Source organism: Setaria italica, chromosome I (assembly GCF_000263155.2).
Source record: "Setaria italica strain Yugu1 chromosome I, Setaria_italica_v2.0, whole genome shotgun sequence".
Classification (NCBI taxonomy): Eukaryota; Viridiplantae; Streptophyta; class Magnoliopsida; order Poales; family Poaceae; genus Setaria; species Setaria italica.
Window position 1 is genome coordinate 24,643,064 of NC_028450.1, and position 18,699 is coordinate 24,661,762.

Below are 18,699 nucleotides of genomic sequence, written 5' to 3' on the forward strand. Positions count from 1 at the left end.
TTAACTTTTGTATTATATATTGCCCGCGCGCGATCGCGCCGCTACTGTCAAGATCATCAGCGTGGCTACAGGTGGACGACGAGCGAGTAGTGGTTGTCCGATCCGTCCGCCTCGGAGCTTCGATTTTCCAAGCCGATCGAGAGGTCGGGAGGAAATCTGGCGAACTCACCCGGTGTTCCTCGTCGGCATGGCACGGGCACGCCCATCCCACGACGGTGTGTTCCGGAGCGGCCGGGCGGTGAAAAGCACCAGGGGTGAGCGCGGACAACAATCTCTGCTAGGATTCTGACAGCACATGATCGAGGCCCGGCCGGGCCGTGTCAGGTTCATATGGATATGCATCAGCGTCACTTGACGGGATGGTTTTTTCACAGTGACCGGATTGAAGTAGCTGTGCCTGTTACTTTCGACCGGATGCAATTTGATATTCAGTTCTTGTCACGCGTCACAAGTCACAACTACTATAGCTGCTGCTAGATCTCTCAAGGAAAAGAGGATCTACATCTACTGGTAGCTAGAGAAGAGGCTCGATCGATCGATCCAAGCACACGCGATGGCATCGATCGATCACAAATCAGGAAATCACGCAAACGGGGATGCGGCGGATGAACAGTCCGCGTCGATCGATCGATCGAGCGGGAGAACTGGAAAAATCAATTTCGCCAACCTTATTAGGTATCGTATCATCACTCATTGATGATTGTGTATACCGGACCAGGTCAGTCGATAGATCGATCGCGCACCGTCCATTTATTGATCAACAACCCTTTTCCGTGTTGATGCTGCGGCCGCCACCAACGCATCGCCACGCGCTGCTCTCTGGTTTAACCCTTGAGTCACCAGATGCGCTGAAAGGTTTGCTCTCTCATGGACTGTAGTCAGTACTGTACTGACAGGCTTTTCTGGTACACCACAGATACTTGTGAAAGTAACAACTGCTGATAAGGTTGCATTGGTGGTTCGCATCACAGCCTCACAGTCAGGGCTTAGCTAGTAGGAATAGGCTAGCTGCTGTTCTTGACTTGTTGGAGGGAAAACCTAACAGATTCTTAGGCCAGGAGTGACCTTATCGCTCCCAACTTGTTACTATCTTCGTGTTAACTAGTTATTTCTAGTGTGAAACTCATCAGATATCGGTGGACGTATGTGAAAAAGATGTTTCCATGCATGGTTCAATGCACCAGCAGAGGTAACCATAATTCAGGAAAAACAAGAGGTGTGCAAATGAGAAAATCCCACAAATTATACAATGCGGCTATTCTGAGATGCAGTTTACTGAAATTCTGCTACTTACGTTTATTTCAGGGCGTGAAGCGTATTTTCCTCAAGCATATTATTGCTCCAACCTTAATCTTTAATGTTGCTTTTTAAAAAAAAACTTTAATTTGAGGGAGTACACAAACGGGAACTGCTGGAGTCTGGAGTTTGCTTTTCGGAAACCACCCCATGCCAATGTTTGAAATGGCGTGCATTTCATTCACTACAACCTTAATTTAACAAATGGTTGGTGCGAATTCATCATCTCCAAGCAAAGTAAATTAAAAAAATCAAAACCTTTAAACACCGTTGCATGGCTTGAAGAATCACGAAAGATCTATCTAATCCCCGAAATTCAATGTAGACAACACGTCATTTCAGAGTCAATTTTGTTCCCATTTTAGCCATCAATTACATACTTTCCTAAAAGTTGTTTGGTAAACCGAGAGCATGTTTAAGCGGCATATATTTTTGGAGGGAACGGATCGTAGTAGTATCAAATTAACAAATGGAGGTGGCCAACCTTCGTACGAGCTGCTTTAATTTTCCGGTCCCCTCAGCGGGAAAAAGGCTCTTAAAAAGGGGCAGTCCCCTGCATATGCATATGTCCAAGCATAGCTACTAGCTTTTGGCCTAAGCGTGGACACGTGCCAGCAGGCGCGCGCATAGCGTACCCGCGCACGGGGCAGTGGCACGTCGCGTCGTGTTTTTTGGGGCCGGACGACGACGACGAGCGATGCATGCCCGAGGGAATGAATGCGCGCACCGCGATTTGTTGCCCGTCCCTGTGCGTGTTTGCTTGATCGGGACCCGCGCGAGGAGGCGAGAGGAGCTCTCGTCAAGGTACCCGGGTCGTGTTGCTGGCTTGCTGCTCCGTATGCGTTGTGTGCCGACGTGATAACAAATGCTTCCCTGGTTAGATGTGCATCAATCTCCGGTTCACGGAAAAGGTCTACTGTCGTTCCTTTCTTTTTAAACAAATCGTGGATAAGACTTCGTCCATACGACTCCACGACCACGATTTCTCCTCCTCTACGCAAGCAAACTGTTGATAAAACTCTAAAATTGTCTTTTTCTTTTTTTGACTCGAACGCTCAGTCGCATTCTCCTATTTGGCATTCAGGAAAGAATGAAACTTTATTTCAGGGTACTCAAGAAACGTTATCTAAAATTTCGCTTTAATTAAAGCCATAGCTAAAATAGAACTAAAACAGATATATTATATTTTCCACTCGCACGAGCTCCTATCCTCCTCCTCCTCCTCTTCGCATCACTTGCTAATTCCGACCGACCTTTACAATTTGATTAGACTTGAGATCTTACAAACTGCATTGAGATTTCGAGAAAAAGCAAACTGTTGGATTGTAACCATCTGCCCTATAGATTCTTAAAATCTAATAAGATTAATCTATTCTAACTTACAAAATTCACAACTACCGAGCTGGAAGCCACGTCAATGTCGTTTATAGGGCAGCGTTTTGTCTGTGACCTGAGGCCAAACCGGAATAGTGCCAAGCCGATCAAGGCAGTACGGGGTGCCTGGGGCTTTTTGGCTCGGTAACGTGTCGGGCGCCGGTGCCCTGCAACATTACTCCGTTTGAAAGTGCGCACACGGCACACGTACCCGAGTTGCTCCGTGCAAGTTCAGCTCGCTATAGGTGAGTGTCGGTGGTGTTTAGGCTTGACAACCTGCCGAGGGGATACCTGAGGTAGTGTTTTATGCGTGAATCTCGTCGAGATCAGGAACTCGAAAACACGATTGAGACAGGTTCGGACCGCTTGTCGTGTAATACCCTACGTCATGTGTGTTGGTTGTGTTGTATTTATTAAACTTGTTTGGAGGGGGTCTCTGCCTCGCCTTATATTGACAGGGCAGGGTTATATGTTGGGTGTTTACAAGAATATTTGTCGGATTTGACTAGAGAGTCCTACTCTAATTGCTACAAGTAGTTTCCTAATTTTCGACTAGTACTTGTCCTCCACACATACCACGCCATCCTACATTGTAGCCTCCATGTTTGATACGTCTCGGTGTATAGCTATGTATGTAGGACTGTCCAAACCTTCTGGTGGGCCTATAGATGTATAGATGATAGTGAGTGGTTAGAATAGAGGCGCACCGTGACCGGACCCCGGATCAGAGGGAGTATATATAATGCTGGGTATCGTAGCGCGTAGCATTCTCTCTCGTGAAAAAGAAGAGGCAGTGACGGGACCCGAATCGGATGGAGTAGTGCAAGCTACCATATATTGCACGTCGCAGAGGACGACCTAGCTGCATGAAAGGAATCGGTGCTCGTAGCATAAGAGAAGGAACGGTGAATTAGGCAAACTTAAAACCTTAATCTATGGCTTCCACTAGTTTTGCATAAAACATAAATTAGATCATGCTATCAAGATGTGCAACAAAGGTTGATCTAGTGTGAAACTCTCATCCCAAAACAAGTTTTGCAACCTAGAGCCAATCCTAGCAAGATACTATACTAAGAAAGTAAAGGCACACAAGTTGCAAGTATGAAGTGTGGAAACGTAAGAAGTGAGGATGAGGGGAAGCAAACTCTTGACATGAAGATTTATCTCGTGGTATCGGTAGGCACTAAACCACCACTAGTCCACGTTGTTGAAGTACTCACGCAAGAATATTGCTTCTCGGTCACCAAGTCTCTTCTAGGACACCCCTTGACTTGCCACTAAGGCTCACGCAAAGTTCCCAATCACCTTGATGCCGTCTCCACTAAGGAGCTTTTCCACGAAGGAAAGGGATCTCCACGGCCCCCGCACGGTTGTCGACGCCGCTCCAAGAGTCGAAAACTTGCCGACGAGCCACTAAGGCTCGAAGGCGCCGGCACACCTTGTACAACGGTGGTTCACTCTAGAACTTGATCACAAGGTAGGCACACCTTGCACTCTCTTTTCTCTAGGCCTATCATAGTACTAATCACTCTCCTAAACTTGTGCTAAGCCTTTGGGGATCACTTAAGCACTTTTGGTGGCTTGGATGTGTTCTTGATGTGTCTTGCTCTTCAATAGACTTCTGCACAATTCAACTTCATCTAGCAACTCCAAATAGGCGAGTGGAGGGGGTATAAATAGCGCAAGGCATCAAAGAGCCGTTGCTTTTGGGTAGCATCGGAACATCCGGTGCTACTAGCCTGTTGCCTCCCCGCGTCAAGATTCTTCACCGACGTAATGCACCGACCAAATCGCTGAGGCACCACTTCATCCGATGGTTCCTCCGATGCGACGTTGGACCATCCGGTGCTGATGATTTTGCGTCCAAAACCTCTTTGGAGCTCTTTGAAGTAAATATTCTTGCTCCGATGCCTCACCGACGCATAGCATCGGAACCTCCAGTGCCAACTTCTTCTTCTCTTACTTCCCAGCAATTCATCTGATGCTTCTAGAAATTTGGCCATCGGATCATCCGATGGTTCCAGTTGACTTGGTCTTCATAGCAGTGTACCAAATGCTCTGATACTTCCTCCGACGCCTTTAACTTGACCATCGGAACATCTGATGGTCCCATTCTTCTCTGCACCGATTGATTCAATGGCTTGGTCTTAGGCTTCATCGAATGTGTCGGTGACCATAAGCCACTGCAGGCATCGGCTGATTTGGTGGGACCTCACAGAATGTGTCAGTTCCATGCGTTGGTGCGTGATTTTTCCGTTTCTTTTCTTGTCTTTGGTTGTGGTTACTTCCTTAGGATCTAGAATACTTCATCTCAACGCTTTATTAGTCTTAATGACCGTATTATCGTATTAATTATCACAATCATAAACTAGGCCTAGGGGCACGTTCGCTGCACTGCAGCTGCAGGCTCGGCAGTGGTGGATCGATCCCCATGTGTGTGTGTGGGTGGGTGCGTGTGTGGCCGCACGCTGGTCCTCCCGGTTCCTTGGAACGAGTGCGAACCAACGGCGGAGGGCGCTCCGTCCGGTCGGCCCAAAATTGATTGCACATGACAGCGTCCACGCAACCGTCGACCGATGATCGACGACGATGTGCGTGCTGGGCTGGTAGCTAGCACGCATGCCCGGCCAGTTACGTGGACGCCCGCCGGCGAAGACACGCGCGCCCGCACGCACGATCCATCGGCCGAGCGAGCGCGAGCCCGGCCCACTGTTTTATTGCGAGCAGCAAAAACACGTACCTGCCGATCGATCCGGCAGTATCCTCCTACACTAAATACGCAGCGCATGATTTGGAACACAAGGGCTCATAAATGGCAAATGATTTGCGCAGTTCGACGACGGGTGCCCCTATGCCACGTCCCGGACCAGATCTTTCCCGCCGACTAGGCGGTTGTGCTCACCTTGGAATTAGATTTTGCCAGGTGGCCTCGTGCGCTCCGCTCATCATCCCTTGGTGGCTACCATGGTGTTTACTTCGAGCTATAAGCGTAGATTGATTTGTTGGCGAAAAAAAAAACCCAGAACATTGCCATCTGCACACATCATCATCACTGTGCTAGCAAGTCCTAGCGTGCAACCAAAAAGTGGGCCGCCAATAAAATTTGAGTGGTACGGCCCAGACAACGAACACTAAGCCCAATAGCCCATGCAGTAATTTGGGTCTTTTGTGTAAACATAGGCCACAATCAACTCTACTGTGGCAATAGCCCATGCACAAATCAATTCTACTGGCAGCAGCTTCGTGAAATGGGCCAAAGATCGTGTGCAACGACCCGGCAATAGCAGCAGGTTAGGGAATTGCTCTTTTCTTGTTTAGAGCGCCTACCCCAAGTGTACTTCCAAAATCTGATTTACAACCGGTCCTTTATTTTGAAAGTCCCACTACCCAATAAATCTTCCTGACCATTAACAGGTCTTTCTAGAAAATGCGAGTCTGTAGGTTTAATTTTTACATGCAAAAATCACTTCGAACTTAGATAACATGTCTTTCTAGAAAATGCGAGTGTGTAGGTTTAATTTTTACATGCGAAAATCACTTCGCACTTAGATGCCACGTGCTATCTTCATTCAACACTTTAAATAACCACTTACTTTTAAGTCTACACATAATCGATGCATACACGTGGCGCACCCATGAGATTTCATTTCAATTGGTCTAATAAGCTCCGCTAATTTGGCTGGCCGCTCCACGGCGCGCGGCAAAGGCCGCACCAGTTTTCTAGCATCGCCCTATTCGGCTCGCGAGACTGTGCAGTTTACTCATTATGCAAGAGCTGTCCCAATGGGAAAAACCAACCTAGTTTCCATAGTTTAGGATATTGTATCAAGAAATCATCCTTCACAATGCAACTTTTTTATCTAGAGTCTAAACAAAAATCCAACCAATCATTCTCCCTTCTAGTACCAGATCCTCTGTGCATCATGTAAAGGAGCTCGAGTGATGGATAGCAGCGGTGCAAGCGCAAAGGATCCAGCAGTAAGTAAGAAGAAACTACTTGGGTCTCCCCAATGCAGATTCGCTGGTTTCTTGGCTCATTGGTGCGCGTGAGGATTTAGTTTCCTCTCTAAGAAATGGTTTCTCTCTCCATAATAAATCTACTGCCACATCAGCAAATTGTTTAGTTGGCATGATAATTAAGAGGGATAGAAACTATCATCAATGTTCCATTGGGACTGCCCTAAGCATGCTAAAAATTGGCTCGGACATGATTGATATACTGCGTGTGGCTCACTGGGCCCTAGACGAAAAATTGTGTCTTTGTTTTCCCTCCGACTACAGGATACGGATATCACAAACCCCCCCGGTCACTGGTTACTTGGTTAGTGATAGTATGCTACGCAGTCTCCATGTTATCACGAGGACTGCTTTGGACAAGGAAGGAAGTCAAGGATTGATAAAGTATACAGTTAATGAAACTTTGAGGATCAAAATGATAAAGAGTAGTCTAATAACTGTAAACGGTCAACTGGTACATATCAAATTGGCCCTTGTTTACTTCACTCCCAACTCCTAACTTTGACACTATGCAAAAAGAAGATTCACCATCATATCAAACTTGCGGTACATGCCTGGAGTACTAAATGTAGATGAAATTAAAAACTAATTGCACAGTTTTGTTGTACTCTGCGAGACGAATCTTTTAAGCCTAATTAGTCAATGTTTGGATAATAATTCACAAGTACAAACGAAATACTACAGTGTGCTACAGTGCCACACAGTAATTTTGGCACTCCTAATTTTGGCAACTCTCCTTCCTGCGAAGCATGTGGCTCTAAGTTTGACCGAGCCTGTGTCTGTTTTGGGCTTTTGGCAGGACGGAAGGTCCAAATTTCATGCGATGAGATATCTCCATCCGGAATCTTCCTTGCTGGGTTGGCTAGATGCCTGGGCCGCACAGGGATAGCTTCTTGTTTATGTTGGGCTGGGTCACCAGCCAAAAAATTAGGTCGAAATTTGCACCGGGTCAAAATTTGCAGCCCAAGCTCGTCCGGCGTGCCGGCCAACCCCAACCAGGCTGCTGGGTTATTTTTGACCGGGAGTGACTACATATCAATCGATTTTTTCAACCAGTCGAATGATGCCACGTAGCTGTGTTAGGAGGGGAAAATTCGAGTGCCAACCAAACCAAATTCCAGTCGATTTTGAATAGAAAATGTGAGATGCGTAAAAACCGACTAGAAAGTGGACTTGCTTGCTAGGCGGTGCGCAAGATTAGCAGATTCACGAAGGTGGACCGAGACGTGGTGGCGCATGGTGGACGGCAGCGCGGCAGCGGTGGCCGGTGTTGCTTGGCTGAGCGCACGGCAGTGGTTGGAGCATGCCTGGGTGAGGAGCAGCAACTCACGGGGCGCCCGAGCAGCAGGAGAGAGCAGGACATGGACGACTAACTTGGATGGGAATCGCTCGAGCCGACGCCGGACATGACATGAACGATGATGATCTCGAGTTCTTTTTTTTTTTAGAAAACGATGATCACGAGTTTGGCGGTTGAGGTGTTCAGGTGTCGGTCGAGCCCAAGGTCAGGTCGGTGATGGATGAGACGGATTGGCCGGTTCAAATGCAGGTGTGTAAAGAATCGTCCGATGATGGTCCAGGCTGCAACAGAAAAAAAACAATCAACAAATACAGCCCACATACAAAACAATAACAAACACATTCGAGTGACAGAGATAAGACAAAAAGCAGTTGATGATGGGTCGTGCTCTATACAAACAGAAACAATAACAAAAATACAACCCAAAATGTATAACTGACGGACAACAAAAATCGACTGATGGCAGGGTAAAAAAACACTCGAATGTTATTTAGGAATTCCGTTTTTGACCAGGTCCAATCGGGTTAGTCGAGTGACACATTTTCGATCGAATTTCGTATTCATCTTTTATCTTCTATTAGAAGTTAGCTTAGACACACTCTATTTGTTTCAGATGAGCATAGTATAGATGGCTAAGGTGAGATTTGGGAGTCGGGGATGGGCAAGCCAACCATAACTACTACATGATCCTTGTATAAAATATTAAATTAGTCTACCTAAGATGTTATAAGTTACGTTTCGCTGATTGTTCAATCAGTTTGGTGGTGGTGGTGGTGGGGTGGGGGGCTCATCCTGGGTCATTTAGAGTAGGAGCAAACATGCATATTTTTTTGACACTCCCTATAAAATATTGAATTAGCCTATCTCAGGATTGACTTATTGTTGAATTGATTGTAAGAAAATATTAAAAGTATGTATGAGCCAGGGAGTAACCTTGGTAAGATGATGCACACGATTTGATCCCTAATAAAATATTAACACAGAGTTTGCATATTGTTGAATCAAATGTTAAAAGAAATCCACAGTGAGAGGTTGACAAGTTTAGTTAAGTTATATGGATCTAGTGGGCTAGCTTAGAGATGACAGCTTAACCCTCTTTGTGGAAGATGGATAGGAAATCCCTCCCATAATTAGGTCTAAAACAGCATACAACATGACTATATATGCTTGCAATACTTGCTTTTATTGTAATTTTACTAATTTTATTTGAAAAATACTGCAGATTTTTTTTTGACTTAGAACCTTTTATTAGTGATCTAAAGTGTTTAAGTCATGGTTAGTAGGACTAGGAAAGAATGTCATAGAAAAAAAATTTTATCTCATTTTTGTACAAAGAAGACAGACATACCTGTCCACCGTGAGGTTCCCATCCAATACGTGCCAATGCGATCGAGCAGCAAACCTGCTCAAATTAATGTCTGTGGTTATGTGTTTTCAATTAGCTTCTCTTTTAGAAAAGCACACGACGCTACATCATTTCCTCGTATCCCTTGTCCAGTCAAACGCCTGCAGCCAGAGTACCGGACGTCTCACGCCACGACCACCAGGTGAGACCCGTGGGGCGACACAGCCACGCCATGATCGCATCAGACGGACCTGGCGGCTGGCGCAGCGTCAAGGAAAGCACCAAGCCTGCACGTACGGCTGAAATATCTGCAGGTCCATTATTCATGGTTGCTGAGTCAGTGCATCATCAGAGGCTAAACAAGCTACCAAACCAAAGCAAGGATAAGGCGTGCACCTCAGCCTGACTTGTGTTTCCTTGCATCGCGGTCTACATGGACCTTGCCATGTGACTCCACTTGCTCAGACGCTGATATCATCTGATCGCCCCAGCTAGCAATCATGCACGGGATCGATTAAACAAACTAAGGTTCTGTTTGACTCCAACGTGTTTAGCACCTATCAGATGTTTGAATACTAATTAGAAGTATTAAATATAGGCTAATTATAAAACTAACTGCACAGATGGAGTCTAATTCACGAGACAAATCTATTAAGCCTAATTAGTCCATAATTTGACAATGTGGTGCTACAATAACCATTTGCTTGATGGATTAATTAGCCTTAATAGATTCGTCTTGCGAATTAGCCTAGGGTTTTGCAATTAGTTTTATAATTAGCTCATATTTAGTCCTCCTAATTAGCATCCGAACATCCGATGTGACACGGCTAAAGTTTAGCATCTAGTATCAAACACCCCAAAAACCGCGTGGTCAGTGGCTCAATCATGGAATTCGATACGTCCTCGATTACATTTGCTAGCCAAGGGAGAAATCAAAGGCCCAGTGGGACTTGGAATTGGAAAGCATCGAGAGAAATGACGTTTGGTGGCCTGTGCTTTTGGTAGCCGTCGTCCTACTGCTTTGGTCCTTGTTTTGCAGAGAGCTAGAAGTAGCTATCTCCAAGAATATTCACGTTTTGTGCGTTTTATCCAAGAATATTTCCAGCTTAACGCTTGAATTATTAGTCTTTACCCTTCCCATGCTTTTCAACCGGTTGGTAAACACCAATTTACTAGACTCTATATCTTTTCGCGGCTTCTACGACTTCATTAGAACCATCAAACAAAATTATGTTACTCTTTATCTTTTCCTCTTATTACCAAGTCCTACAATAAGTTTCAGGAAAAACTCTACCGCTCAACCTCTCTCTTTTCTTTTTTTTTTGAAAGTAACTTTAGCTAGCTACACAATGATTGGACATGGTTTATTTCTCGATGACATTTCGCTAGCATATATTCAGACACAACTAGAGCAACGTATCTAGTGGCAAAATCAATCAATGGTACCACCACATCAACTTGCAGTAATTAACGCTGTGCGGTTTCCAAACAGAAAGGGAATGTCCTTAGCAACTTGCTCGCGTCTTTCTTGGTTTCGTTTCGTGACTTGCTATGCTTGACACGACATATAGCATCAACAACTGAGTTATATAGTCCAAGTTGCACTGACGCATAGCAGGTCTCTCAAAGACCAAGCAACCCAGATGTCTTTGAAGTTACAATGAAGCAATTAGCACTATGCAATACTTGCTCCGTTCCAAATTATTGATCACTTTAGTTTTATTCTAAACTACACCTGCTTAACTTTGTCTAAAATTATAGGAAAAGAGTACCTACGTCTACAACACCAAATTAGTTTCATTTAATCCACCACGCAATATGTATTGATAGTGTATTTTTTGGTGTTGTGGAAATTACATAGTTTTCTACAAATTTGATTAAAATAAAAACATGATTGATTTAGGACAAAGTTGAAGTAACCATTAATTTAGAATGGAGGAAGTTTTTTCAAAGGCACAGTTTGCGTTATTTGATTGCAAAGATAAAGGGGAATTCCCTTAGCAACTTAAGTTGCATATGGCATCAACACCGGCGCTATACAATTTAAGTTGCACTAACTTTTTTCCCTAGACGGTGCAACAAATGGTTTGTATTGCATAGCAAGTCTTTCAACACCCAACAACCCAGTTACCTGATATAGGAGCAAAAAAAAAAAACAGTTATGGTTGAAGAGAGGAGAAAGAAAAAAAAAAGGAGAAGAAAGAAGAAGAGAAAGATAAAAGGGAGGAGGAGGAAATAAGCTTCTGATAATCTCTTTTCCAGAAAAGAAAACGATCCAGCAACCAAAAAAGATTGTGAAATACTACGGCAATGTTAATCAATATGCCTAGAAGTCTAGGATGAGCCAGCCTAATAACCTGGACGGCTGGAGCTGTACGCGTACGAGGACTAGCCACCTATCACTCATGTAGCCCCTTCCTGCTCGTGAACCTTGTGCGTCTCCACTCTCCAGCAACGAATCTGCCATCCCTCCCCAACGCGAGCTGACAAAATCCGAACAACCAAAGTGACGTCGATGACACACGCGGCCAATGGCCCTGCGATCAGTGATGCGTAAGAGCCCGCGGGAGGCTGGGCGGTCGCCGGTCGGCCTCGGACGCATCTGGAGTGGAGCCAGGACGAGAGGAGATGGTGAGATACCCGCCCGCTTGGCGGGCTAGATGTCGCCGCCACTGGCCGGGAACTCGATGCCACTGTTGGAACCGATCGACCTCTACCGCAGAAAGAGCATCGTTCCTGCTCTGTCCGCGACAATCTGGAGAGAAACACAGAGAGAGAATCATGTGAAGCTCGCGTGAAGTGGTGACAGAGCAGCGTCTAGCTAGAAGTATGTATAGTACACCCTTTATTCCAAACAGGAGCTGGAAAGTGCATGCTACGCAAGATGGACATTTGTCTGCGTACTTTTCCATCTCAGTTTGGAATTTGCAGACGGTGCGAGAGAGATCTGGTTTTGCAATTTGCGATGGGCGCACACTGAAAAATCTCATGGGATCCCACAAGGGTTTGTCTTTAGCTAGTACAGTACAATAAAGAGGTATTGTACATGTGCTATATAAAATAGCAGGCTATCAGATTCAGCGTAGAGCTGTGCTCAATCGCTACAACTTTGCTACAGCCCACTAATTAGCGGCAGCTAGCATCAACCGCTATAGTGCCACTATAGCCTGTTATTTTGTACATTATGTGCTATGAGTTGTTCCTTTGAGTAAGTGCACCGGAATCGATTCCCACTAGCAGCAAGGAGACGACTCTACAGAAAATAAAACTTTGTTTGAGCATCCGAGTCACCTCACAAAATGGCAGCTATGTTCTCTTTCTGAAGATCTCCGACATGTTTTAGTGGATGTACAATTTGCCTACTACCTTTCACCATTTACTTCAGATGTGGTTCAAGAGTGCAGATAGTTCACGTCTAAAACTTTGTTTGCTAATGCAAGAGATTATTTACGATTCTCATCTGTAGATCATCTATTATAGCATATATTTTGCAGTATATTTTATCTTATTACTACTAACAAGAAGCTTCTTTTGGATTCTTCGCATTAATCCTCACAAGACCCTAGAAAAGAGAAATATATAAATTCTAGAAATTCTCGTAACATCAGAAACATCCCACCATTAATTGATATATTCTAATCATTATTAACAATAATAGCTACTGATGGCATAGGAACAGGGGTTTCCCCGCCGCCTGTTGAGCCATGTGGGGCAGTATCACGATAAGGGAATTACGATGTGGACACACCCATTGAGAAGAGTGTGTCCCCCAACCGACCCACGCACTTACCTGACCAAGAGGGGCTTGGGGTGCCCTCACAACCCTCATATGTGGTACCCCTAGGGCACGACATGGGTGAGCCTTGTCATCCCGATCCCTCCTTCTTCGAGCCATGAAGGGCTCAGGGTGCCTAGCCAGGGAAGGGAGGCGTGTCTCTATTCCGCACGTGTTTCTACATCATTACCCTATCATGATGGGGTATAACCCTATCACGTCACCTATCAGGTGGAGAAACGTGTGGTGACCTGCCTACTCGTGAGACCCAGGGCGACCCCCATTCTTCAAGTACTATTAGATGGGGCCAAGAGATGGCCCACGCCAGGGTAAGGCCATAGCCGTGATTTCGCCCACTCCAGAAGGGTGAGTCTGGGACGACACGTTGTAGGTGCTCATCGTGTGCCGCACACCACGAAGGGACGACACAACATCTACCTATATGACCAGAGGATGCGTTAGGATAGAGCGCGCGGGGGGGAGGGGGGTGTTCAATCGACGCTGCGGATATCCCTGTATTGTAGATCTATCACGTGTAGCTCACGCTTTTCCCTTCGACCGGTGTGGTGACCCCTCGGATATAAAAGGGGAAGCCTAAAGCCGGAGCAAGATACCGCTTTCAAACATGGACACATGCACGAAATTCATAGCCTTACCTAGAAAGAAGATCTCTATATCCATGTTCTTGCCCTCTTGGGCCTAAGGTAAAACACCACCACATAGGGTGTAGGGTCTTACATTCCCGGGCATCTTGAACCTATCTAAATCTCCGTACCATCCACTTTCGTTGCGGTAAATCGCTCAAAGGTTTTTCCCCTCCGAATCTCCAAGGGGCTTGTTCGGATCCACGCCGCCGAGATTTGCTCCTCAGTAATAGTGTTAGATTTATTTTGATTTCGAAAAAATATCTACCTCTACCACTATGAAAACTTAGTCTAAATTATTTCATTGAATTTATATCTAAGTTACCTATGCCATTATTAAAAATAGGATCAAGTAAACCCTAACCCCAGGAAAAAATTACTATACGACATTGTACAACTAGGATTTGCTTTGTTTGGTTCTATACTTGTCCCTGGTGATAGGAAACTTCTCTAGTGATAGGGACACCACATAGAGGGCAACATTTTTGAATTTGATTGTAATTTCAGTTTTTCAGCATGGTCTATACTTTATTGGTTCATGTTTTCCTTTTAAGTTAGAGGTATAGTTGCCCTAGTGCGTATTTTGAAAAAAAAAGTTACCCATATATTCTATTATGAAAAATCTAAAATAAACCTCTGAATTTGTATCTAAAATAGTTAACTCCTTAATCTCCATATAAGTTAACGGACTAGAGGCACAAAGGGTTGCCTTAAATGAAATTTATTTGATTTCCGGCTTAGAGGAGGCTGCAGGACAAAGGCTAACCATTGAAAGTGGAAACTGAAGAAGTGCTGTTTTTACCACCGTTATTAGAGAGGAAAAAATGTAAAAAAATATTTGAGGTGGAGTTTGGTAATAAAAAGGACAGGGAAACGGAAACCTATCCGAATATCCTGGAGGATAAACCCATGGGAGACCAAGATGGCACCCGGAATATTCCCGCCATTCCGCGGCTGCTTCGATTTCCACCGTCGCCTGCCTTATAAAAGACACCTTCCCGTTTCCTTCCCCGTCGGGACCTCGCCACCCAATTCAATTCGATTCAACGCCTCCTCGCTCGCTCGCCGATCCAGGCAGCGCAGCCGCCCAAATCCCCCTCCTACCAACCCCGCCGATCGAACAGAATACAATGGCCCAGCTCAAGGCCGCGCGCGTCGCCGACGTGCCCAACCTGGACGTGGTGGCCCCCGGCCTGGTGGTCGCGGCCGGCGAGTCGGACGCCGCCGCGATCGCGGCGGCGGGGAAGCGCGGCCCGGCGGGCGGCGGCGGCGGCCGGTTCTCCGTGATCGGGCACCGCGGGAAGGGGATGAACGCGCTGGCGTCCGCGGACCGGCGGCTGCAGGAGGTCCGCGAGAACACCGTCCGCTCCTTCAACGACGCCGCGCGCTTCCCCGTCGACTACGTCGAGTTCGACGTCCAGGTAAAGACGCCCGCTTCCCCCATTGAATTGCTTTTCTTCCTCGCACACCCAAAACGAGAGAGAGAAGCACTTGCGGATGCGGATTGCCCTCCCGTCAGTCCGTCACGTTAATTAGTTTTAGGGGTCGCGATTATCGAGGCAATCAGCGGTCGGAATAGCATTACTGGGCGCTAGGAACTCGCGACGCTGCTGGTGTTGTTTGCAGGCGCCGCGGCGGCGGGCTGGTTCCGGCCTGCTCCTGCGTGACGGGGACGGCAGATCCGCCGATGTGGGGGCCCGCCCGTGACGCGCTGCCGACAGGTGAAAACTGAAAGGAGAAGGGTGACGGTGACGGAGAGCGTGGTGCGAACGAGATCGAAATCGAACAGCTTTGCCCGCCTCAGCTCTGACTCTGAATCCTGATCCGAACCCCATCGATCACGCTAGCTGTGGTCCCGGGCGGGTGGTCGCCTGGTCGGCTCCACTCGCTCCATGTGCCGCGTCCCGGCAATGAGCCGTCGCCAGCTGCACCATGTTATCGCCCCCGTGTGCCGTAGTTGCTGCTCGTGTCAGCTCGCAAGCGAACGCGCCCGGGGTTGTGTGGCCAAAGATTAGCCAACACACGGTCAAAACAAAGAAATAGATGGCGAGGTCACTCGCGATTACTCTTCTGCGTACGAGGTATTGTACTAGTTAAAATTCCACAAATTCAACTAAATGGACATGGACTACCCGCAAAAAAAAAACTAAATGGACATGGACCCTCTTTGTCTATTAATTTTTTCTAAGAAAAAATCGGTTTAATTTGGCCCAATTGATAGATTGTTGGCGCACAGCAGGAGGGACTTTCTTCGGTGGATTCTCAACAACCTATAGTTGGTGGAGTGGATCCCGTCTCTTTAGGCAAGAAATCTCCATTTCGTCTTGGAATAAAAGGAATTAGTATTGTTGCGACCTAACCTATGACTATGAATTTTCTTTTTGTTTGCGAATCCCTGTTTGTATCCTTTGAGCGCACGCATGCCCATAAGTAGCGATCCTCTATTATGGATTGCTGGGCCCACCATGTCTACCTTTGCCTCATGATTCAGTGCTAAATTGACGATGCTGTACATTCGAGGGTTTAACGTACTAGCTTGATATATTTGTGAGGCGGAATCTGTTCCCCAATCTGATTGATCCTAGTCACCGTGACATCTAGATCGGGGGCTTTCGTCGTTTACACCCCACCTTGCATTGTGCTAGAGCCAAAAGGTCGTCCAATCTTTGAGCTGTAACGTGAATATGGACCAAGGACATGGTGGCCAAACTTGTGGGAGACAATAGATAGATCGATGGTAGGGGTCCCGTTTGCTCGAAACCATATCACTGACAGAAGCCAAGTCATGTAGCCGAGTGTGTTTGCTATCTTTTTCCTTTCTGCCGTGTCTCTGGTACTTGAGTGCTGAAAGTGAATTAATGTTTCCTTCCACTTGTAGTCTGCTTAAGCTTAAATGTTGCAAGAAACATACTGATTCGTTTTACTCTGCTTCTTATCCTTCCCTCCTCGTCTCTTCAATAATTCGGTGTGCATAGATGTTGAGAAGAGAACCGTGAATATCGGTTTTGCAGGTCACCAAGGATGGGTGCCCAATCATCTTCCATGACAACTTCATCTACACTGAAGAAGATGTAAGCTCATGCTTCTTGCTACCGTACATGTCACATTGTTTATCGGCCAACTATGCACTAAATGTAGGTCTTACACCCATCTTTTTCCAGGGTAAAATTTCACAGAAGCGTGTCACTGATCTTCAGTTGGAAGACTTCGTCCAGTATGGACCACAAAATGAGAAGGGGAAGGTAAAAGCAGAGCACCATCTCGACCTTAGGTGATATAAGCAATTTGGATTAAGTAGCATCTGATTATATCTTTCTTGCTTATGAATGCAGATTGGGAAGCCCCTGCTTCGCAAAATGAAGGACGGTAGAATCATCAACTGGAATGTGCAGTCAGAGGATGCTCTTTGCACGCTTCAAGAAGCATTCGAGAAGGTCAACACTAGATTGGGCTTCAACGTTGAGCTGAAATTCGATGACAATCTTGAATACCAGGAGGAAGAGCTAACTCGCATCCTCCAGGCCATCCTGAAGGCATGTGTAACACAACAAACTGTTTATGCTTCTTTCTAAAAGTTTGTTGAGAAGTTCCTGTCTAACAGTGCCACACATTTGGTGTGCAGGTGATCTTTGAGCACGCCAAAGATAGGCCTATACTTTTCTCTAGCTTCCAGCCCGATGCTGCGCTGCTCATGCGAAAATTGCAGAGCAAATACCCTGTAAGTATGCTGAACACAGCGCAAGCATTCGTTTTCATGTTTATGAACAGTAGTACAGCACTGATCATCTCTTTTATGCTCTTCAATCAGGTCTACTTTTTGACGAACGGAGGGACAGAGATTTACATTGACGTGAGGAGGAACTCGTTGGAGGAGGCCATCAAGCTATGCCTTAGCAGTGGCCTGCAAGGGATAGTTTCTGAGGCCCGTGGAATATTCAGGCACCCTGCTGCCATACCAAAGATCAAAGAGGCTAACCTCTCCCTGCTGACCTACGGAACATTGAAGTAAGGCAGTTCACATATAAATTTTGTAGCATCGTCGTACTAACATACCATCGAATGTCTATGCTAAAATTTATCATCCTTTTTGTAGTAACGTGCCAGAAGCGGTGTACATGCAGCACCTGATGGGGGTGAACGGGGTGATCGTCGACCTGGTGCCAGAGATCACTGAGGCCGTCTCCGAGCTCATCGCCCTGCCGGAGCCTGACCCGGAAGTGGAGAGCTTGAGCAACAACCAGGCTGCTAAAGGCACTGCAACACCAAATTTCTCGCAACGCGAGATCTCATTCCTGCTGAGGCTTATCCCTGAGCTTGTCCAATAATGCCTTCCTTCCAGATGTCTATCTTGAATTATCTAATGTATTACTGATGTAGTGATCTGCATACAAGAAAAGAAGCCCTTGTGCAGGGTATATGTTTATGTAGGTTGATACGTCTGTCCTGAAACTTGTCCTGGTTCAGTTATTACTTTTGCTGGGAGGATTGAGGATTTGATCAATGTAGGGAGGGCAGGGGGTGGAGTGAGGTCTGACAAACAATCTGACAAGTGTTAGGACCCCAGAAAGGAGTCTCGAGTTGTAGTATCTGTAACGCAGTAACGAGCTGTTTGAGTTAAATGATAATGTGTAGCTGATAATTTGTATGAGCAATATACTTTCAAGAAGGTTGCCAGCGTGCCATAGCATCGAGTGGTTGAACTTGTGCTTGTGGGGAAGGATGTGATGAAGACGAAGTGTCAATATTCAGGATTTTCAGAACGATTATTTATCTTTCAGTACAAAACACTGCAATTAATAACAGAGTTCAAAAGGAGAAAAAGCTGTCCATATAGAGCAAAGATCTAAAAACCAACTTACTGAAATCATGAATACCTACAGAGAGTGTATGTATTTCAAAAGCGAGCCTTATAAAAGCAGAAAAAAAATGATGGATCGACAATCCAAAA

At 45.9% G+C, this 18,699-nt stretch overlaps 1 protein-coding gene across 1 annotated transcript; it reads left to right on the top strand.

The window, feature by feature from the left end:
* Window positions 1–14,754: 14,754 nt before the first annotated feature.
* LOC101785008 (glycerophosphodiester phosphodiesterase GDPD1, chloroplastic) lies at window positions 14,755–18,435 on the top strand. The gene is made up of 7 exons (XM_004952517.4): window positions 14,755–15,172; window positions 16,763–16,822; window positions 16,913–16,993; window positions 17,084–17,284; window positions 17,374–17,469; window positions 17,560–17,756; window positions 17,845–18,435. Exons 1-7 carry the CDS (start codon window positions 14,882–14,884, stop codon window positions 18,074–18,076), a joined length of 1,158 nt encoding a protein of 385 aa, XP_004952574.1. The 5' UTR covers window positions 14,755–14,881; the 3' UTR covers window positions 18,077–18,435.
* The last annotated feature ends 264 nt before the right edge of the window (window positions 18,436–18,699 follow it).